General features: G+C 36.2%; 1 protein-coding gene across 1 annotated transcript in view; it reads left to right on the forward strand.

Moving 5' to 3' along the window:
* The window catches only part of LOC126381447 (tolloid-like protein 1), a 151,882-nt gene that overhangs the window by 85,866 nt on the left and 41,762 nt on the right, over nt 1-24,254 (forward strand). The window contains exons 4-6 of the mRNA XM_050030919.1: nt 16,498-16,822; nt 17,154-17,377; nt 18,000-18,178. Of these exons, the coding sequence (XP_049886876.1) occupies nt 16,498-16,822; nt 17,154-17,377; nt 18,000-18,178 (728 nt within the window). The remainder of the gene's footprint in view (nt 1-16,497; nt 16,823-17,153; nt 17,378-17,999; nt 18,179-24,254) is intronic.

Below are 24,254 nucleotides of genomic sequence, written 5' to 3' on the forward strand. Positions count from 1 at the left end.
AGTGGTCTCTGCTTGCCCTGGTGGGAAGTGGGCGTGAGTTTGTGTATGTATGTATCTACGAACCTATATGGAAGTGATAATGATTTTTTAGTGATTATACCATTATGTAAATACTTAATTCTTAATTCGAATCTAGTGTTTCTATAAGGCAACTTTTTTTATTATTTTTATAAATTTAACGCCATCTATTAGGGAATAGATTTGGATAAGTGCGTCTACTCGTACATAGATGGAGTGGGAAAAGGACTGACATTTGTGAAAAGCAGGACTTCATTTCTAGGCAGCTTGATAGCTAGAAGTTATTGTAGTACCATAGCTTGCCAATAGATGGAGCTGTACGATATCAATAAAAATAATCAACCAGGGGATTATTAATGAAACATACTATTTTTCTCCAAAACTGCTTTATTTAATATTGATGCGCATAATTAACAATGTACCTTTGATGTGAGAAACAGTAGTGTGCTTGTAGGCTTAAATCTTTCATCTTACTAAATCTGTCCGTCATTCACATTTGTTTTCCCATAATTTTCTTTAATATTCTGCAACAGATTCCAGGTTTGGAGTAGATATCTGTCCCTCCTGGATCTTTGGACGATTCTGAAAGTAATTCAAACTGAAATTAGGGGTAAATTCTATGTGTGAGCATAACCACTGTCTAGTACCTACTAAGACAATGACTTGCATTTGCTTATTGTTTCTACAGGTATTATTTGTGATTCACAGGACTCTAATAAACTAATAAAAACATGTAAGTACAATAGGAGTAGGATTCATTCTTATTCTCAAAACAATATGAAGGGAGATCAAATCTCATCATGAAAGCCAGTTTTAACCGAAACCGTTTTGCTAATAACTTTATATTTTATTTATCAGTCCAGAAACTATTGGTTGATTTCATGTCTGGTAGGTATGTAATTTACTAATTATTATATTACTCATCAATAAAACAAGGTTGTTAGTGACTGAGCATGTGTAGGAATCTAAGGAATATTTGAAAAATTTCATCTGTTAATATCTCAATAAATCCTAAACAGATTCAAATAATTCTTGTAGTCTTGATAAGAACTATCTCCCCACACATGGAGTTAAGTAATAAAATTTTGCTTGATTGCTGTTTGATAGTTGAAATTATCATAAGAAAAATTGGAACAAATGGTTGAAACAGTGACATTTTGCATTACGATTTTTCTATAAAATACCTAACGAATACAAAAGGTATTTATTAATTTCTTACCTGGCGAGTGAATATTTTATAGGATACATTATAAACATCGTCAAGAAGTCTTCAATCTTATTAATTATTGTAGCTAAAACCCGTACGTTGCATCTTATTTTGTCTTCCTTCCATTATGTTTCCCACTATTCTGTAGTCGTATTAAACACGATCTGAAAGGTTTCATAATTATATTTAACACAAAAAATACACTAATTACCCAAACAATACAAACCACACTACTTGATTCAAGTGTTTTGTCTAACTGTGAGAACGAATGAAGGATATGTTCAGTTTACGTCACAGGAATACATAGATTATAAAAAGGTATACGAAATTTTAAAGTTTGTTAATTAGGAGTCGAGATAGGGATGTAATTTTGAAAGAATATGTACGAATTTATGGAATAAAATTATTTAAAATACAAAAATAGACATTAGGATAGTTTGAATTTTCGCGGGAGTAGCAAGCACCTATAGGGTGTCGATGTAAAAATATATGAACGAAGAGTTTTGAGCTGGTATATTTTACAAAAATTTAAAATACTAGCTATATTACATAGTATTTCTTGTTGAAATTGATTTATAAAGCATACGAAGTTCGTACCTATTGTTTAAAATATTATTCTAATTTTTTAGAACTGTAATTCGCGAAAATTGAAAAAATCATGGAAAAAAAAGTAAAACTAAAATAATGCCAAGTGTGAATCGCATTATTTTGAGGGGTTCCGTGCCTACAATTGAAAGAACATTTAGTGAACAAAAACATGAACGTGAATTGATCGTGAATTTTATATTGCTAGTATGTTGTCGTTGTTAATGACAAGCCAAAACATGCATTGGAGGATCGGGTTTGTAGAGTGGGGGATCTTTTTAAATGTTTGATTTATTGTATTTCTTTGAATTTGTAGTTGTGATGGCAATGGAGATGCATTGTTTTTGAAAGTTTCAGCTACCTAATTGTCACAGTTTAAGAGATATAGAGGAATTTAGGTATTATTCATGGTTTTTGTCTCCAAAAACGGAACCTTTTTTGGATTGTTGACAAGGTGTTGTATTGTACGCGTTTTAGACCCTAAAATAGAACAATCCAGAAGTCACGCCACTTTTCGCGTACACAGAGAAACAGCCAATAAGGTTGAGGAGCTTGGTTTGTGTAGATTATGTAAATTACAGATGTGTGCGAGAAACGTCAGGCAAATGGTCGAGCGAGTGTTTGGCTTTTTAGAAATTCTACAAAATTGGATATATTTTTTTATCTAAAATTCTGCAGTTCTGATTTGATAAATTAAATAGAATTTGATTAAATAAATAACATCATTAGTATTATAGTCTACTTAAGAATAAAAATAAAATTAAATGAATATTTTTATGTCAATAGGAAGTATGAGATTTTCAATAAATACCTCGATTGTCAATGTCGGGTAAATGTCATTTGGATGTTTTTGAGGCGCTAGTGGTAGCAATATCGCGATTGCCTGATAGATGAGAGGGAGCATAACGGGTATAAAAGGGGTTTTGCACGATTTTTTGGGGAACTTCGCTCGGAGCAAGAACAGCAGGAGGTGCTGCCGGTTTTAGAAAATTCAAGTCGGACTAGAGTTTCTGTAAGTCGGTAGGGATCCGTTCTGCTGGATTACCAGCTGTCGCGACTTTTGAGAGCTCCGTAGCTCAGGATTACAGTGCGCGATTATTATTTTGTCAAAATATGTAAATTTGCTCTTTAATCAGCTATTCGAACCTTCCGTGGTGTAGCTGGTCGTCTACCGCGCTAGAATAGGGATTAGAATTAGCTTCCGTGCGTAGATTACGTGAAATATGTAGGTTTTGTCCGACAAAAGTCCGCGGAGTGCGCTGTAGGGATCTTGTTAGGTTTTAAAATAGGAAGTGTGGTGTACTAATTACCTTTTCTTTCAGGCATCGTTGGAAACAGGTCTGAGATCATCAGATCTCAGACGACAGGTACAATTTTACGCTAAAGATAGGGCCCGATAGGAGTAGGATGTGTCAAAAGTGTGTAGGGAAGCTTGCGAACATAGGGACTATGTGCTGCTTGTGATTGTTTACCTTTGTTTGTGTTTTGTTATTATTTATGTTATTATATGTAGTTTATGTATGTTTATCTATTTAACTTTTGATTGACACTTTACTGACGCGTAGGGAATGACTGCTTGCGATATTCTGACTGGACTTTATTTTTCTTATTGGTTATGTTTGGGCTGTGTGTCAATGTTTACAATGAAAATTGTACATATTGCCGCATAGACTGAACAAAAATGTTCTGCTTGTAGTTCTGTGTGTTGGGATCCACATTTCGAGGTAATATAATTATTGCCTGGAGATGGGGAGAACAGTATACAGAATGAGGTATCCTTGTTTTAGAGGTATCCTCATGGATTTAGATTTTTACTTTATACTGTGAACCTAGACTGTTGGTCCAGGTTGGATTGTAATCTTGCTGTGTTTTATTGTAGTTAGAATTCCCCTGAGGATTCTATTCGAAAACCAATCTGAAGTTACACAGGGTGAACCTTTATGGTTTACGGCCTGCTACCTCACTGTGTCAATGTAGAATAATTGTAGGAACAGTTGTTGTTACCACTGTAACATGGTTCTGGATTGTTCTATAGTGGTGCTTTGGGAGATACAGCTATCTACAGGAGTGGGGCGGTGAGATATTATTATCCATGACCTTCTTTCTGATATTGGGACAGGATGACCATCCGCCAATATGAGATGAAGCTAGATAATCAGTATCGAGCCAGCGCTGCGACTTGGATAGTCAGGTTGGATTGCCTCCTCCTGATGAGCGGTTGTGCGTGGCGATGCTTTCGAGTATGAAGACTCTAGCCGATGCCATATAATCAGTAGTAGTATTGTATGGTATGGGTCAACTTTGTCCTCTTGTGTTATAATGTAAATTTATTATGACTCACTCTGGACCTATCAGTTTGTTGTGGCTTATTAAGCCATGTAAATAACACAATTAATTACTAATTTGAATTGAATTATAAAAGTCTGGATACCATGAGATGAAGGTAATGGTATTAATAATGGCTTTTGAATAAACTTATATACTCTGAATCTGTGTTGTTATTTCACCTATGTGACTTAACATGACTTCTTATATACTTACTTACTTGTATTGTCTGGGCCTGCCTGGCTTGATTACACTGATATACAAACCAATTCAACACAATTTATTTGTGTTATTTTACTATTCATCTACCTGATAATACCTTAATGTCACTGCTGCTAGTTTGTGACATACCTAACTTTACAACCTATACCTTGTCCAGGGGTTTACCTGGCCTGATTTCACTATGCAACTTGTTTGCTTACTAATATGCAATATTATTGCTATAATGCATTTATGCATAACAATTACATCCAGTTTGACTGCATATATTCTTGTGATTCATGGTTGGTATCATATTCATGACCATCCATCTCACACTCATACTTATTCCTATGGCTGGTGTTATTGCAATGCCGCTGAAGCCATAGTAGGGACGTTAGGGACATTTTTGCTTAGTATACTCGGGGTCAATCCAGTTCGGTAGTCTCTGCTTCTGTTGATCCTCTTGCACTGTGGTGTATTGGGGGGAGGACAGTGATGAGTAGCTGCGTATTGCCTTCGGTTGCTAAGTCGCTCATTCGTTTTGTTAGGGACCTTTTGCTTAGTATATTTGGGGTCAATCCAGTTCGGTAGTCACTGCTTCTGTTGATCCTCTTGCACTGTGGTGTATTGGGGGGAGGACAGTGATGAGTAGCTGCATATTGGCTTCCGGTTGCTAAGTCGCTCACATACTTACCTTTTTGCGCCATGGCTATGGTGCTAACTATGCATCACAATGAGTTGTGTTGTTAGATTGGATGTAAATCTGTCTAACTTAAATAATTTTATTACATATGTGAAATTGGTGTTGGGAAGCTCTTCCCTTTACCTACCAACTTATTTTACCTAATGCTCCTGATATGTCACATATTTTATGTGCTTATCATTCCATAAAAAACCTATATGTTTCTTTCGGAGAGGGGCCTAAATCAGGGTAGGGCCTCATTCGCCGGTGAGCGTGGTCGGGGCTCGAAACGGCACCCTATACTATTACATTGTTGGTATGGTATTCTAATCCTTTTCCTGTGTTCCTAGATCTTTTACAATAATAAAACTTAATTCCTAATCATATTTTAAATAACTAACTAATTTCTTACCTTCTTGTAAGTCTCTCTTGTTTAATTATAAGCTTTAATCAGTGTCATTAAGTTTAGGTTTGCTTGGCGTTGATTTGACTGTTTTAAACTATAAATACTTATAATATCTCACATCCCATTGCCCTATTACTTATATATTTACTTGACTTTCTCATATACCATAGTGACATAATTATAACCTATTTGTATTGTTATAAAGTATATATGTAGTATATTAAGTTAGTATTATTCTTTATTTACATGCCCTCAATAACATGCATTCATATCTGACTCAGCTACCTTCATATAAAAGAATTTAAGTTACTACAAAACACAACATAAGGTCCTACCTTTATACTAGACGATCACAACAATAATAATGGCCAATTTAATCACTTAGTTTGACTATAACCCAGGGTCGAATCCTGGTCAGTTTAGTCGTTGGAGTTGAGTATGTGGGGTTTATTTATATAGTATATTATGTAAGGGGGGGTCATTACAATTTTGGTGCCGTGACCAGGATATGAGGTCTCAAATGCTGGGAAAAGATTGGATGTCTTGGGGGCGTGAAATTTGATATGTATGTGTATATAACTAGGGGTTTATAAAGATGTGAAATGTTTATGTATGTGTTAATGTAATCTAAGGGAAACATAAAGACATGTATGTATGGTTAGATTAATGCGGGGGCGTGAAAATTTGATATGTATGTATTTAAAACTATGGCTTATAATTGTGTGAAGTGTCTATGTATGTATTAATGTAACCTAGGAAAGGCGTAAAGCTATGTATGTACATCAATAATGATGTGGAGGCGTAAAGTTATGTATGTACCTCAAGAATTATATGGGGGCGTAAAGCTATGTATGTACTTAGAGAATTATGTGGGGGCGTGAAGCTATGTATGTATCTTAAATGTCCAGCTGGGGCGTTCTATTTTTGTGAATAGTAAGGGTCTGAGACTAACCTACCAACCCTGATATCATAAAGGGGTGAAGTTTGTGTTAAAACGGTTCAATCTTATGTTTTAATTATCAATTATTATAAATAAGAGACTGATTATCATCAATATTCTAATATTAATTCATATTATAATAAGTACAGTTGTCATATTCTGCTTGTTTTATTTATTATTATTTCACTTTAATTTCACTGTGTATGTCCATGTCATTTTTGTTTTATCTCACTGTGCACGCTTATATTATTTTCTATGTGTCACTTTCAGTATCCTCTTACTGTGGCCAAGACACCTTTAGCCTAACCACGGTCACATGAGTCTGTGTGATTGGCAGTAAGAAAATCCTTCCTACACCTTCTCCTTTCCACTATCCGCCTGTTGCCTTAGGTCTCGTGGTGCAGGTATCCCGCCCTATGTATCTATTTATATATTTTCTGTGTAGGTATGGCTAGGGTTAGGGCTGTAGGTCGATAGGCATTTTGACTTGCTAGCATTGTAGGGTTTCGTTCTTGCATAGATAGGCAGGGCTATATTATCATTCCGAAGCTGTAGGTTATGTAGAAACATGCGCGTAACTGAAAACAAAATAAAATAGCATTGTAAGCGTGTTGTGAACAAGATGCAAGTGAAGGTTTTCTAGCGTAATGACGTAGTATTTTAAGTAACCAAACTTTTATAATTACCTTGTGTCATCTTTTATATGTTTTTACTAGGTAGAATCTTCTTATTTACGAAGATTTCTTTAATAATCACGACGAAATAATCGTAATACAACGGATGGATCTCTCCAGTTGTCAATCTGACATTAAATTTGTTTGTTTTTGGTTTGTCTAAGTACGTAGACAAGGATCATCTTACATACAGCCTTGTTTTAAGTTCATAGTTTGACAAAGGCAAATATTTTTTGTTAAATAAGCGTGTTTATTTAGTATTTTTATAGATACAATTTATCTAAGGCTATAGAATGTAATTTGTTACGTTTTGATGTAGGTTTATCTTACTTTTATAAAAAATAATTAAGAAAATCGATCGATCTAAACTAAATCGATTTTAATCGGTTCGTGTATAGATGCTTTATTTTGCCTGCCATCTGGTGACGAGTAAGAGTATTAGTTTGACATTTTATTAGATAGACTTCGCATAGAGTCTCATATCGACGGACAAATTATTAGTTCCGCTGTTCACCGTTAGAGTGCGTTGATATGCATTATTTAATTGTTTTGTTTTTTTAGCGTATTTTTTATATATTAGGGATTAAAAATTAGATATGGATTTTAATTGTCTTTATTTGCTTGTTTTTGTATGTTTAGTTTATTAGTGTAAAAGTGTTGTTGATCGCGGTTGTGATACGCGGGTAATTTAAATAGGGTTACTATTGACCACGGTAGGTAATTTAGCTAGGGTTAGTGTTGTTCAAGGTTATTTAATCAGGTCAATAATCGGAAGGGTCAATGGTCGGGGTCATTGATCGGTTTATTGGTCAAGGTCATTCATACCGGGTCATTGATCGGTTTTATTGGCCAAGGTCATTGATACCGGGTCATTGACACGGGGTCATTGATCGGTTTTATTGGTCAAGGTCATTGATACCTGGGGTCATTAGTCGAGATCTTTGTCGAGGTCAGGGATAAGTGGTCGTTGACCGGATTATAGGTTAGGTTATTGACTTGACCTACTTCCATTAGTTCCAATGTTCTCTCATAGATGGCGCTAGTAGTTTTGAAATCTATCTTTATGTTTAGATTTAATTGAATTTGATAGATTTAATTTAAATAATTTTAAATAGTTTACTTTTGTTTTGTTTATTACTCAATTATTGAGTAATTTTTTATTTATTTTTGTTTTTTTTTTTTTATTTTACGTTTTTATTGTTATTATGGGAATTGTTATAAGAGATATTTATTAAATTTATTATTATATTCAGTAAAGGTTTAATTATTAAAATAATTAGTATATTATTAATTATTATGGTTATTTAATAATATTATTGATGTATAATTATGATATTTTTGTTTTTATATATAGTAAGATTTTGACATCACGCTCGTGTTCTCAAAGGAGTAAGCAGTATTATATAATATTATTATTTATTTTTATTTTATATCTTATATTTAGGGAAGTAATTAGGAAACATTTTAGTATACCTGTATACTTACATGAGTGTACTTGTATATTATTATGGTTACAGTATTTTTGAATGAAATATTTTATTTTCAAATTTTGCTATTATTTCAGTATTTATTTATTTTACTCTTGAGGGGAGTTGACGGTCATTCCTGGGGGGAAATTAGATAAATTGTCATTGTATATAAGATTGAATAAAGGTTTAATAAGATGTTCTTTGGAAATCTTATTATAGTAATATAAAGGTTTGCTTTATTTATTTAAGGCTAGTTTATTGTGGTGTTTCTTTTTATTTTTTTATAAATTATCACTTCGATAAACTACGTAATAATTTAGGGGGCGATTGTAACAGAACGCACCACAATAATCGTCGCGGATGGAATCATCTAGTTTATTTTCAATAAACTTTAATGTACATCAATGATTTCTTCAAATATTTGACTAAAAGTTAGTACTTAACAGTAACTAAAAGGTTTGGCTATGAGGAGAAATATTTTTTCGACATTTATTTATTATTTTCGTCTTTTTGAATTCATATTTTTATAATATTCTTTTATTTTTAGACCTTAGACAGGAAAAACATAATTAGAACTTTGAGGAACATGTAGGCTTTGTTTCACCTTTAGGTTTCATAATTTCATAGACCTACAAACAAAAGGAATTCAGTGGTCTCTGCTTGCCCTGGTGGGAAGTGGGCGTGAGTTTGTGTATGTATGTATCTACGAACCTATATGGAAGTGATAATGATTTTTTAGTGATTATACCATTATGTAAATACTTAATTCTTAATTCGAATCTAGTGTTTCTATAAGGCAACTTTTTTTATTATTTTTATAAATTTAACGCCATCTATTAGGGAATAGATTTGGATAAGTGCGTCTACTCGTACATAGATGGAGTGGGAAAAGGACTGACATTTGTGAAAAGCAGGACTTCATTTCTAGGCAGCTTGATAGCTAGAAGTCATTGTAGTACCATAGCTTGCCAATAGATGGAGCTGTACGATATCAATAAAAATAATCAACCAGGGGATTATTAATGAAACATACTATTTTTCTCCAAAACTGCTTTATTTAATATTGATGCGCATAATTAACAATGTACCTTTGATGTGAGAAACAGTAGTGTGCTTGTAGGCTTAAATCTTTCATCTTACTAAATCTGTCCGTCATTCACATTTGTTTTCCCATAATTTTCTTTAATATTCTGCAACAGATTCCAGGTTTGGAGTAGATATCTGTCCCTCCTGGATCTTTGGACGATTCTGAAAGTAATTCAAACTGAAATTAGGGGTAAATTCTATGTGTGAGCATAACCACTGTCTAGTACCTACTAAGACAATGACTTGCATTTGCTTATTGTTTCTACAGGTATTATTTGTGATTCACAGGACTCTAATAAACTAATAAAAACATGTAAGTACAATAGGAGTAGGATTCATTCTTATTCTCAAAACAATATGAAGGGAGATCAAATCTCATCATGAAAGCCAGTTTTAACCGAAACCGTTTTGCTAATAACTTTATATTTTATTTATCAGTCCAGAAACTATTGGTTGATTTCATGTCTGGTAGGTATGTAATTTACTAATTATTATATTACTCATCAATAAAACAAGGTTGTTAGTGACTGAGCATGTGTAGGAATCTAAGGAATATTTGAAAAATTTCATCTGTTAATATCTCATTAAATCCTAAACAGATTCAAATAATTCTTGTAGTCTTGATAAGAACTATCTCCCCACACATGGAGTTAAGTAATAAAATTTTGCTTGATTGCTGTTTGATAGTTGAAATTATCATAAGAAAAATTGGAACAAATGGTTGAAACAGTGACATTTTGCATTACGATTTTTCTATAAAATACCTAACGAATACAAAAGGTATTTATTAATTTCTTACCTGGCGAGTGAATATTTTATAGGATACATTATAAACATCGTCAAGAAGTCTTCAATCTTACTAATTATTGTAGCTAAAACCCGTACGTTGCATCTTATTTTGTCTTCCTTCCATTATGTTTCCCACTATTCTGTAGTCGTATTAAACACGATCTGAAAGGTTTCATAATTATATTTAACACAAAAAATACACTAATTACCCAAACAATACAAACCACACTACTTGATTCAAGTGTTTTGTCTAACTGTGAGAACGAATGAAGGATATGTTCAGTTTACGTCACAGGAATACATAGATTATAAAAAGGTATACGAAATTTTAAAGTTTGTTAATTAGGAGTCGAGATAGGGATGTAATTTTGAAAGAATATGTACGAATTTATGGAATAAAATTATTTAAAATACAAAAATAGACATTAGGATAGTTTGAATTTTCGCGGGAGTAGCAAGCACCTATAGGGTGTCGATGTAAAAATATATGAACGAAGAGTTTTGAGCTGGTATATTTTACAAAAATTTAAAATACTAGCTATATTACATAGTATTTCTTGTTGAAATTGATTTATAAAGCATACGAAGTTCGTACCTATTGTTTAAAATATTATTCTAATTTTTTAGAACTGTAATTCGCGAAAATTGAAAAAATCATGGAAAAAAAAGTAAAACTAAAATAATGCCAAGTGTGAATCGCATTATTTTGAGGGGTTCCGTGCCTACAATTGAAAGAACATTTAGTGAACAAAAACATGAACGTGAATTGATCGTGAATTTTATATTGCTAGTATGTTGTCGTTGTTAATGACAAGCCAAAACATGCATTGGAGGATCGGGTTTGTAGAGTGGGGGATCTTTTTAAATGTTTGATTTATTGTGTTTCTTTGAATTTGTAGTTGTGATGGCAATGGAGATGCATTGTTTTTGAAAGTTTCAGCTACCTGATTGTCACGGTTTAAGAGATATAGAGGAATTTAGGTATTATTCATGGTTTTTGTCTCCAAAAACGGAACCGTTTTTGGATTGTTGACAAGGTGTTGTATTGTACGCGTTTTAGACCCTAAAATAGAACAATCCAGAAGTCACGCCACTTTTCGCGTACACAGAGAAACAGCCAATAAGGTTGAGGAGCTTGGTTTGTGTAGATTATGTAAATTACAGATGTGTGCGAGAAACGTCAGGCAAATGGTCGAGCGAGTGTTTGGCTTTTTAGAAATTCTACAAAATTGGATATATTTTTTATCTAAAATTCTGCAGTTCTGATTTGATAAATTAAATAGAATTTGATTAAATAAATAACATCATTAGTATTATAGTCTACTTAAGAATAAAAATAAAATTAAATGAATATTTTTATGTCAATAGGAAGTATGAGATTTTCAATAAATACCTCGATTGTCAATGTCGGGTAAATGTCATTTGTATGTTTTTGATGCGCTAGTGGTAGCAATATCGCGATTGCCTGAGAGATGGGACGGAGCATAACGGGTATAAAAGGGGTTTTGCACGATTTTTTGGGGAACTTCGTTTGGAGCAAGAACAGCAGGAGGTGCTGCCGGTTTTAGAAAATTCAAGTCGGACTAGAGTTTCTGTAAGTCGGTAGGGATCCGTTCTGCTGGATTACCAGCTGTCGCGACTTTTGAGAGCTCCGTAGCTCAGGATTACAGTGCGCGATTATTATTTTGTCAATTTATGTAAATTTGCTTTTTAATCAGCTATTCGAACCTTTCGAGGTGTAGCTGATCGTCTACCGCGTTAGAATAGGGATTAGAATTAGCTTCCGTGCGTAGATTACGTGAAATATTTAGGGTTTTGTCCGACAAAAGTCCGCGGAGTGCGCTGTAGGGACCTTGTTAGGTTTTAAAATAGGAAGTGTGGTGTACTAATTACCTTTTTCTTTCAGGCATCGTTGGAAACAGGTCTGAGATCATCAGATCTCAGACGACAGGTACAATTTTACGCTAAAGATAGGGCCCGATAGGAGTAGGGTGTGTCAAAAGTGTGTAGGGAAGCTTGCGAACGTAGGGACGATGTGCTGCTTGTGATTGTTTACCTTTGTTTGTGTTTTGTTATTATTTAAGTTATTTTATGTAGTTTATGTATGTTTATCTATTTAACTTTTGACAGACACTTTACTGACGCGTAGGGAATGACTGCTTGCGACATATTCTGACTGGATTTTATTATCTTATTGGTTATGTTTGGGCTGTGTGTCAATGTTTACAATGAAAATTGTACATATTGCCTCATAGACTGAAAAAAAATGTTCTTCTTGTAGTTTTGTGTGTTGCGATTCACATTTCGAGGTAATATAATTATTGCCTGGAGATGGGGAGATCAGTATGCAGAATGAGGTATCCTTGTTTTAGAGGTAACCTCTTGGATTTAGATTTTTACCTTATATTGTCAACCTAGACTGTTGGTCCAGGTTGGATTGTAATCTTGCTGTGTTTTATTGTAGTTAGAATTCCCCTGAGGATTCTATTCGAAAACCAATCTGAAGTTACACAGGGTGAACCTTTATGGTTTACGGCCTGCTACCTCACTGTGTCAATGTAGAATAATTGTAGGAACAGTTGTTGTTACCACTGTAACATGGTTCTGGATTGTTCTATAGTGGTGCTTTGGGAGATACAGCTATCTACAGGAGTGGGGCGGTGAGATATTATTATCCATGACCTTCTTTCTGATATTGGGACAGGATGACCATCCGCCAATATGAGATGAAGCTAGATAATCAGTATCGAGCCAGCGCTGCGACTTGGATAGTCAGGTTGGATTGCCTCCTCCTGATGAGCGGTTGTGCGTGGCGATGCTTTCGAGTATGAAGACTCTAGCCGATGCCATATAATCAGTAGTAGTATTGTATGGTATGGGTCAACTTTGTCCTCTTGTGTTATAATGTAAATTTATTATGACCCACTCTGGATCTATCAGTTTATTGTGGCTTATTAAGCCATGTAAATAATACAATTAATTACTAATTTTAAATTGAATTACAAAAGTCTAGATACCATGAGATGAAGGTAATGGTATTGATAATGGCTTTTGAATAAACTTATATACTCTGAATCTGTGTTGTTATTTCACCTATGTGACTTAACATGACTTCTATATACTTACTGTATTGTCTGGGCCTGCCTGGCTTGATTACACTGATATACAAACCAATTCAACACAATTTATTTGTGTTATTTTACTATTCATCTACCTGATAATACCTTAATGTCACTGCTGCTAGTTTGTGACATACCTAACAACCTATACCTTGTCCAGGGGTTTACCTGGCCTGATTTCACTATGCAACTTGTTTGCTTACTAATATGCAATATTATTGCAATAATGCATTTATGCATAACAATTACATCCAGTTTGACTGCATATATTCTTGTGATTCATGGTTGGTGTCATATTCATGACCATCCATCTCACAATCATACTTATTCCTATGGCTGGTGTTATTGCAATGCCGCTGAAGCCATAGTAGGGACGTTAGGGACATTTTTGCTTAGTATACTCGGGGTCAATCCAGTTCGGTAGTCTCTGCTTCTGTTGATCCTCTTGCACTGTGGTGTATTGGGGGGAGGACAGTGATGAATAGCTGCGTATTGCCTTCGGTTGCTAAGTCGCTCATTCGTTTTGTTAGGGACCTTTTGCTTAGTATATTTGGGGTCAATCCAGTTCGGTAGTCACTGCTTCTGTTGATCCTCTTGCACTGTGGTGTATTGGGGGGAGGACAGTGATGAGTAGCTGCATATTGGCTTCCGGTTGCTAAGTCGCTCACATACTTACCTTTTTGCGCCATGGCTATGGTGCTAGCTATGCATCACAATGAGTTGTGTTGTTAGATTGGATGTAAATCTGTCTAACTTAAATAATTTTATTACATATGTGAAATTGGTGTTGGGAAGCTCTTCCTTTACCTACCAACTTATTATACCTAATGCTCTTGATATGTCACATTTATGTGCTTATCATTTCATAAAAAAAGACCTATTTCTTCTTTCGGAGAGGGGCCTAAATCAGGGTAGGGCCTCATTCGCCGGTGAGCGTGGTCGGGGCTCGAAACGGCACCCTATACTATTACATTGTTGGTATGGTATTCTAATCCTTTTCCTGTGTTCCTAGATCTTTTACAATAATAAAACTTAATTCCTAATCATATTTTAAATAACTAACTAATTTCTTACCTTCTTGTAAGTCTTTCTTGTTTAATTATAAGCTTTAATCAGTGTCATTAAGTTTAGGTTTGCTTGGCGTTGATTTGACTGTTTTTAAACTATAAATACTTATAATATCTCACATCCCATTGCCCTATTACTTAGATATTTACTTGACTTTCTCATATACCATAGTGACATAATTATAACCTATTTGTATTGTTATTAAGTATATATGTAGTATATTAAGTTAGTATTATTCTTTATTTACATGCCCTCAATAACATACATTCATATCTGACTCAGCTACCTTCATATAAAAGAATTTGAGTTACTACAAAACACAACATAAGGTCCTACCTTTATACTAGACGATCACAACAATAATAATGGCCATTTTAATCACTTAATTTGACTATAACCCAGGGTCGAATCCTGGTCAGTTTAGTCGTTGGAGTTGAGTATGTGGGGTTTATTTATATAGTATATTATGTAAGGGGGGGTCATTACAATACTTCGATGAACTCACTAACAGGTGTAATCTACAAGTTGTCATAACAACTTACAGCAAATGTTGGTACCTTTATCTCGAGATAAATGATGATGACTTGCATAATAGTAATATCCTACATTTCCAACCCTCCGACCGTTACGTTACACATTTTTTCATAAATAGCGTGTGCTAAGAAGGTTGAATTAAGAAAAATACTGTGCTTTTGTAGGACTCAAATCCATTCGAACTCTTCGATATTGGTCTTAACTGTGTCACTTCAACAAATATCCTACAGTATCTACGTATTAAGCAGTTGCAAATCTTACAACCAAGCATGTGCATAATCAAATAGTGAAATGCAACAGTAATAATAAATTGTGTACAGATTTTTACAAGTGACTGTACTTTAATATTATTAGACAGTAAAGAAGTGTGTCATTTCAATAAAATATCCTAGAGTATGTACAGTCACGAGTCCTAACATGTAAGTAAACACTTTGATAATGTGACATCGCATTAACTTTTTTGACAAATTGAACCGTGAGTCTCATTAAATGTCAAATATAATAGTGCGATAGGGTTCTAAAGTGGGTACATGATATTACTCATGACTGTACGTATTAAGCTCATAGTAAGGGCTGGGATTAAATCCAGTCGCATCTCTTACAAACGTAGCATCTGCATAGCCCGCTAATGCCGGTATTCATTAGCCGCATTCATTCTTCGTTCTGCTGCAAACAAGATACCACTTTAAAAAGACTTTTTGCTATTGACAATTTTGCTTTAAACAGCTTTACAATTCACTTTGTTCCCACTGGGTTTGTTCTTTTAGTTTTGTTTGATGGTATTTTAAATAGATAATAGCGTCAGCTCGGTGATGTGTGTACTAAGTTCATACTGCGATGGATGTACCTCTGCCTAACCCAATTAGGGTTTTTTTTAACCTTTGATGGGTTACTCTTGGCCCCAGACTTACCAAGGCATTGACGAGGCCTAAGCTTGCCCAGAAGGTGCCTGTTCACTCTGGTCTTGTTATGTTTACAACTTAGGCACTTTGCACAACAAAAGTGAAGGGTCTAGGCTAAGCTATCTGTACTTAATGACATGCTGATGAATAACATATTAATTTGGGACCCTAAAGAATACCAAATTAAGGTTTTTTTTTTATTGATAAGCGTGGCTTACTCTAATTTAATCTAACTCATTTACTTACTATAATAAATGCAGCATTTGCATAGCTCGGTAATCCCAGAATTCATTAGTTGCATTCAGACTGATATGCTGGAAGGCACCTTCAAAAACACTATGAGAACTTATTTTGTGTGCTCCGTAACATTTCGTGGGTGTACATATTTTGGGCCCACCAGCTATGCTCCCGCAGATTCTCTATAATAAGAACTCTGATTTTTCCAGAAAAATCAAGCAGATTTTATTATTTCTAACGACCACTTGTTTACAGACTCAGAAACATCCATTCTGGCGAAAGAAACGGTCTGAACAAAGTGAAATCCTTAGATGAAAGCGACGGAGGAACGCATCACGCAAGGAAAAAGTTTTTTCGACATCAAAAGAAGTTCAATAGCCAAGAACATAGATCCGACGAACGGAGATTTGAAATACCTGAACATGAGTTCGAAGAGAGGTTTGAAGTGAAACCACCTAAGAAAGACAAGAAGGAAAATTCTTCTGACATAGAAGACAGTGATCAATTTAAGGGTTGGTTTTTTCGTGACACATCCGAAGACTTAGAAGCAGCTGAGAGTAACTTCTACAACAGAACTGAGGTAATGGAAAATTTATGTAGCCATTGATAAGATTAGGACTCAAAATAAGTAGATAGGGTTATAACTCACTAAGACGACCAAGGTTACGTTGCCGGCGATGTGGCCTTGGCATCTGGAGGAGTGGTGCCCCTTATATAGATCTATTAGGTGTACCCTGAAATAGACAAAACATTCAAGATTTTATGCTATCTGTCATTGCGTTCATTTGAAACATTCACTTTCTGCATCGGAATTAAAAAATGAATTTTTCCCACCTCAAAGGTTTAACATGGCTATGAACACTATCAACTCTTTTATGAAAATATTTGAATTATTCTATTTTTTTCAACAGAGGACGAAAAGACACCGTTCAATTCGTGCAGCAACCAACAGAAAGGAGCGTATTTGGGAGAATGGTGTGATACCGTATGAAATTGATGGAAACTTCAGTGGAGCTCACAAATCTCTCTTCAAACAGGCTATGAGGCATTGGGAGAACTTTACTTGCGTCAAATTTGTCGAAAGAGACGCTGATTTGCATAAGGACTATATAGTTTTCACCGAAAGACCTTGTGGGTAAGTCATGATTTGTGTACATTCTTGAAGTCTGTTATTGCATTCTGGTAAACCAATTCGGTTAGTAGTGGGTCTAACTAAGTGTAATAACTCATGAACCGCCTTCAAAAATCTAAGATATCATGAGCGACTCCTTGATCTAGTGGTTAGAGCATTAACCTCTCATATGCCGAGATACCAGACACAATAGATTTTACATTGTGTCTGGTCGAGATCCGCGTTCCGGCGTTCGAAAGATTAAGCTCATGATCTGGACGTCCAGGTACGATACTCAATGAGGACATTTTCGAAATGACTTTATGAGGCTCTCTTTTGTTTGACTAGGTCATTGCAGGTTGAATCACCTGATTGTCCGAAAAAATAAGATGATAACACTAGAAGGCACGTTAAGCCGTTGGTTCCGGGCTACTAGGCCAAACACCTCCAAGCCACAATTAAACAGCGTGGTGGAGTATACATCCTTTTAATTGGATAAGGGGAGACCTGTGCCTAGCAGTAGGACGTATACCTGTATGTTGCTAGGCTATTCTCCTCTTCTCTTCTATCGTGTGGGTTGTGAGGTAAATTACCAAACTCATCAACCCTGGCTAGCTATTTATGATATGATTATCAACCACCTCAGTTGCTGCTCATTCGTCGGTAAGCGCGGCGGCGGGGCTCAAGCTATCTCCATCGGCAAGAACTGCGATAAGTTCGGCATTGTCGTCCACGAGCTCGGCCACGTGGTCGGTTTCTGGCACGAGCACACCAGGCCGGATAGAGATCACCACGTGCAGATCATCAGGGACAACATCATGCCTGGTAAGTGGATCTTCTTATTATTGAAAATAATTTCGCTTTTCATCGCAATCTTTTCCCATTGCTCATACATACATAAACTTACGTCTACTTCCCATCGGGGTAAGCAGATTGGATCCTGACATACTTCTCTTGCTGCCTTCATGATCTTCAATCGTTTCATACACGCACGCCGTTCGGCAGACTGTGCTGAAGCTGTTCTAAGGACATATCCAATTTCATGTCTTCTTCCCCTTCGCTTTATATACCGCGACCTTCCCACTGTAATATTGCCACCAACTAGGTAGGTACATAGAAATCTTTTGTTTGTACCTCAGATTAAATTAACTAGTCAAGAAAAGTAAATAATATAAGTTGGTTTAATCTGCCGTAGTATTCGACTATATGTACGTACACACACTACATGACTAAGTACTATGCATGTGTGTGTGAATGTATGTGGTATGTTTTACATGTGCTCTCCATAACTCCAAACGAGAAAACCTAGTGAATTGAATAGTGCACAGGGTGACTTCATAAATCGTCAATCGTACGTCATCCATTTTGAAAGAGCGGTAATAATTTACAGAATTGAAATAAAGCCGGCTGAAAGAATACTGCTGTGACATTTTTGTTGATCATAAAATATTACATTCCGGATAATCCGTACATTTGTTTTTTAACGCGTAACGCCTTACGCGTTACTGTGAGCGAGACACACCGCCCCTCTCTCTCTTACTTAGGCCTCAAACTGGATGACAGCGGCAGCGGCGCGGCGGCGGCGGCGGTGCGGGGAGCGGCGCGTTCAAATGCTAAGATTTATATTGAAGTGTTCTCGATGGCAGCGACGCGATGAGCGGGGTACGAGCGGTGTCTGCGTTTGAAACTCGCCTTTTTGTTTCCTTTGTTCATTATAGGGATTCAGATCTTCTTTTGCCCATAATAATTAAAAATAACTATAATCGAAAATGCGTTGTCACCGTTTCGACATCGCATTCATTTAAGACACAACTCTATACCGACGCAACACCGCGCGAATTGCCCGCTGGCATCGAAAACGGAACAGCGGCCGCCGCGCCGCGCTGCGCCCCGCGCCGCTATCGCCGCCGCGCCGCTGCCGCTGTCATCCAGTTTGAGCCCTTATTAACGGTTTACAGCCATTTAGGACTAAAGTAAGACCCAGACGAGGTAAGGTCGGCGCCCGACACGAATTGGTGCGGGGCGGAGAGTTGTTACCCTTCTGTACGTAGTTTTTATTCTTTATTCTACAGTGATAGCTTTAAACATGTGTTCAAAGTGTCTGATTTTTTTTTGACGTGACTTTGATTATGTAGATTTGCCACAGATGGCATTACCTACTTGGCCGGACAAATGGGGAGAGCTGAAGGCTCTCACCCGGTATCAGTGTCTGAAGCCCCGCAAAATTAAATCGAATTGTCATCCGATTGCAGAACAATTCGATTGAAAGCTTGGCTGTTGAATTGTTCAACGCGTGTTGTATTAGTAGTAATAAAATCAAAAATAAATACAGTCGCAATCACCATAGTCTAAGATAATAATAAAATGAAATAAAATAGTTATCCGTTAAAAATAGTTTAAGTAAGTACTATGTCTAAAGTGCGTGAATTTTTAGAAATGAATCTACTTACTACCTAGTAAATTCTTTGTAAATTACTTATTTTTTTTGTAAATTAAAGTTTTACTTTTAAAAGTCTAGAAAGCAAGATAAAATGTTTTCATCCATATATCATTTCCCAGTAGACCACACTTTTCAACTGAGCCGCACTTCGAAAATATCAACAAAGTATCAACAAAGTACATTTATTCACTGCCACAAAGTACATCTGAGGACAAGATAAAACCATTTAAAGAACACGAAAACACTGAACAACAAAAAACATGAGATAAAGGGAGTTGAATAAACAAAACCTACTTACGCTCATACCCATTTATGTTATAGTATGTTCTTTGGCGTTCTTTGCGTCAAAGCAAAGAATAAGGAATTCGTTCTATACTACGTATAGAACAACGAAGAATGACTACTCTCCGCTACCCGCCAGCGTCTGAGCTAGGTTTACCTTACCTTATCAAGGCTCACTACCAACGTTGGTTTAACAAAAAGCTTGAATTGTATGCCAGTTGACACTTACACTGGAACTATGTGGTCGACTCGCCCGAAAGGCATTGCGATTGATGTGCTAGCCCAATTGGGAATATAGTAGTGACCTTACGTAATGTTACTTTTGATGTTGATTTTGTATTTATCATTAACTTAAAAGAAAACCATTTTCCTAGCATTATCCCGTTTTTTATTACAGAAGCAACTGCCTGTCTGACCTTCCAACCCGCCCAAGGGAAAACCAGCCCAATACAGGTTTGGTCACATACCTTCAAAAATGCATTTCAGGGGTATGTGATTTTCCTCACGATGGTTTCCTTCTCCGCTGAACACGTGATAATCGTTTATGATCTAAACATGTGTTCAAAAACAAATTCGACAATCATTGGTTTACGCCTGTGCTGGATTCGAACCTGCGACCTCGAAGTGAGAGGCAAGCGTTCTGGGCTACCACGGCTCTTACTTATTAACTTAAAAGAAAATATTACAAGGAAATATTACTTTACTAATTATCTAAACGTGCATTTTCTTACTTACATAATAAACATAATTCTTTCGAATTTGTGTGGTTTTAATTATTTTAAATTAGGGGTAAACTCAATTTCCATACTTGTTCACAGGGGTAGTGACATTAATAAGGTTAGGAACCACTGTGTTAGACCAACGTGATAGGTGGTGTGGTGAGCCAAGTAAAATAACCATTTAACTAAAGTAAAAAAGTAAAAAATATTTATTTACCAAATAAAATAAAATTAAGACAAGTTAATAGCGGGCCCTGCACTATAATGCAATTGAAATGGGAAATGTATTTATGCAGTCTGAAATTAGTGCGATTTTTTTGTACCAACGGAGTGTTACAGGATAAAACCAGTAATATAAAATTCAGTCCTGACGCGCGATGTTTTTTCACGCGTATTACTATCAGTTTTTCCTTATGACGTTTCCTGAAAAACATTTTGTAATTTTTCCTTCCCAGTGGTAGATATAGGAAAGGCGGATTTGTGTGAATTGAATTCACAACCTCATAAGATAAGATAAGGATTACCTTGGCGTTCGTTTCCTTGTTTTTGATATCTAACTACCTAGCGTTATTCCGTGTTCACGGGTCAGCTTACCTAACCTGAAGTTTTGACAGCTTTGATTTGATTTGTGATGGATGAAGATAGGCACTTTTTAGCACAGCGTCTATGCTGGTTTGGGAGCGAGTAAAATCAAAAAACGTTCAGCTGCTTGTTTTCCCGGGCCTGTTATAGAATCCGACAGAGGGATTGTGTCTTTTTTAACAAGACGAACAATTGTTTATATATTATATGTATTTATTGTTTATTTATTTAACAGTTTATTGTACACAGAACAGGATATAAAACAATAAGACTAACACAAGATAGACAAACGGTTCAGCTATTGTTATGAGCAATAAAAAAAAATAGGTAATTGTGGCTCTGCTCAACCCAATAGGCGATACGGGCGTGAGTTTTTGTACGTATGTAGTTAGGTACTTACTTACATAAAAAATCAAATGACATCTTTAAGGTTTTTAATTATCCTCAAGTGTTAATGTGTGTGTGTGTGTATTTGTGAATTGGTTATTTTTTCAGTCTGCATAAAGCTTGTATTCACTTAATCAGTACAATACAATATACATGGTACGGGGTTACTCTACTACATAAGTAACTTTTATTTACATAAATACACAATTATATTATATTAATCCCCCCGATTGAGATATACAGAGTGCTAGTGACATCGTAACGAATACTGAGCTCATGATTCTGAGTTAACATCAAGTGGAATTTCCCGTTTCAAAATTCATTAAAATTTTAATGTATTTTTTAATTATTTTTAGTTCTATACTTTTGCGACCGTAAATTCCACTAGATATCAACTCAGAATCATGGTCTGAATCATTAGTCAAAGCTGTCGTTACGATGTCACTAACTCCCTGTATAGAGCCACACGCGCTCAGAAGATAATACAGCCATTTTTGATACCAAATCCTAAGATGGACCTTATATATGGATATGATGAACCTCATGGTGACAGTTGATCAGCTCGTCGCTCTCATATGGCGATCCATTGTTTTAAAAAGGACAGACATGTAAATTAAAGTATTTTTTTCTGTAGTCCACCCTTTGCCATCCCACCAACAGCCTTTTGCATCAAATTAAGTTTCATTATATCAAATTATATTAAATCACATATTAAATTTAGATTCTTCTTCTAACGTGTGGATTGTGAGGTGGAGTACCAACCTCATCAACCCTGGTGTCAGGGTTACTATTGAGCCGCCAATGGCCCCTGACATGGCTCATGTAACGACTACTTACTTACATCAGTAAGTAACCGAGACAACAGCTTAACGTGCCTTCCGAAGCACGGATCATCCTACTTTCGGACAATCCAGTGATCAGCCAGTAATGTCCTACCCACACTAGAACCACAAAGAATTTTTGTGATATGTCCCCACCGGGAATCAAACCCGAGACCTCCGGATCGTGAGCCTAGCGCTCAACCACTGAACCGCGGAGGTCGTTTGGTCGCGGGGGGCGGTCGGTTCGGAATTTAGATTAAACGTACACTTTCCTATAAAGTAAAATATACCCATATGTTTACCTACTATTGGATGAAAGGGGCATAAGAGACGTGTAACTTTAGCCACCTTTTCAAAATGGGAGAATCTAACATAACCTAACCTTATGCTCATACAGTGCCCTCAGGATTCCGTTGGAGCTGACTTGGAGTCGTGATATTATAGAGACAGATCGTTTTCGCATGCAACATCATCTCCCTAGCATTATCCAGTTTTTCACAGGGTCCGCTTACCTAACCTGAAATTTCACAGGTCCGGTTTTTTACAAAAGCGACTGCCTGTCTGACGTTCCAACCCATAAAGGGAAAACCAGCCCAATACAAATTAGGTCACATACTTCCGAAAAATGTATTTCTCGGGAATGTGGGTCTCTTCACAATGATTTCCTTCAGCTGAGCACGTGATAATCATTTATGATCCAAACATGAATTCGAGAACAAATTTGACAATCATTGATTGCGGCCTGTGCTGGATTCGAACCTGCGACCTCAAAGTGAGAGGCAAGCGTTCAACTGACCTACCACGGCTCCACTTGGCTATCGTTTTCGCATACTTACATAAAAAGCGACAATTTGCTTTCTGCTTATCTCAACACTCGAGTGTCAACGCGCACGAGCCACTCCACGCAATAAGTAACTAGGGTGGCACGCATCCAGAACCGCACACGTAGGCACTTGACCTGAATGTATGACGAATCTTGACTTAAATCCTTATACAAACGTCACCAACTTAAATTAACTTTCTGCCTCACGTTATATGTAGGTAGGCAACAGAAACTTACTACTCTTTACATAACTAGTGCATAACATTATAATCGCGAAAGTAATTATGTATGCCTGTTACGTTTTCAAGCTTCAACCGCTGAACCGAATTGGATGAAATGTAGTATGGAGATAGTTTGAGGCTTAGGAAAGAACCTAAGATAATTTTGCCGCGCGCGATAACTGGATTCCACGCGTACAAGATCGCAGGCAGAAAGCTAGTTAAGTATATGCATAAGAAAATGCCTATTTACTACCTGCATGATACTTAATATCAAATGGCTTCTTCTAAAAACCACGTAGCTCTTTACGCCTTCAAGAGAATGCTTCATCAAGCTGATACATTACTAAAAGATAAAACACTCAAAACTCATACGCGCCATACCGTAATGCCTATTACCGTTCGCGACAGCGTCACAAAGATGTAATTTGACCTCGACCAACTAGAATTACGTGTCGGTGTAAGGAAGTCTTAGCTAGATGCGTATGTCGACCTATATTCGTACAAGCACGCTTGCAGGAAGGAAGGATGTCGCTTCCCGTAAGCTCTACATCTTTTGTGATGCTCAGCTGTTTGACAACTAGGTATTTTAAGAACATTCAATGTAGTCCGTTTTACGCAATGTGCAT

The sequence above is a fragment of the Pectinophora gossypiella genome, unplaced genomic scaffold, assembly GCF_024362695.1.
Source record: "Pectinophora gossypiella unplaced genomic scaffold, ilPecGoss1.1 Pgos_54, whole genome shotgun sequence".
NCBI classification, from domain to species: domain Eukaryota; kingdom Metazoa; phylum Arthropoda; class Insecta; order Lepidoptera; family Gelechiidae; genus Pectinophora; species Pectinophora gossypiella.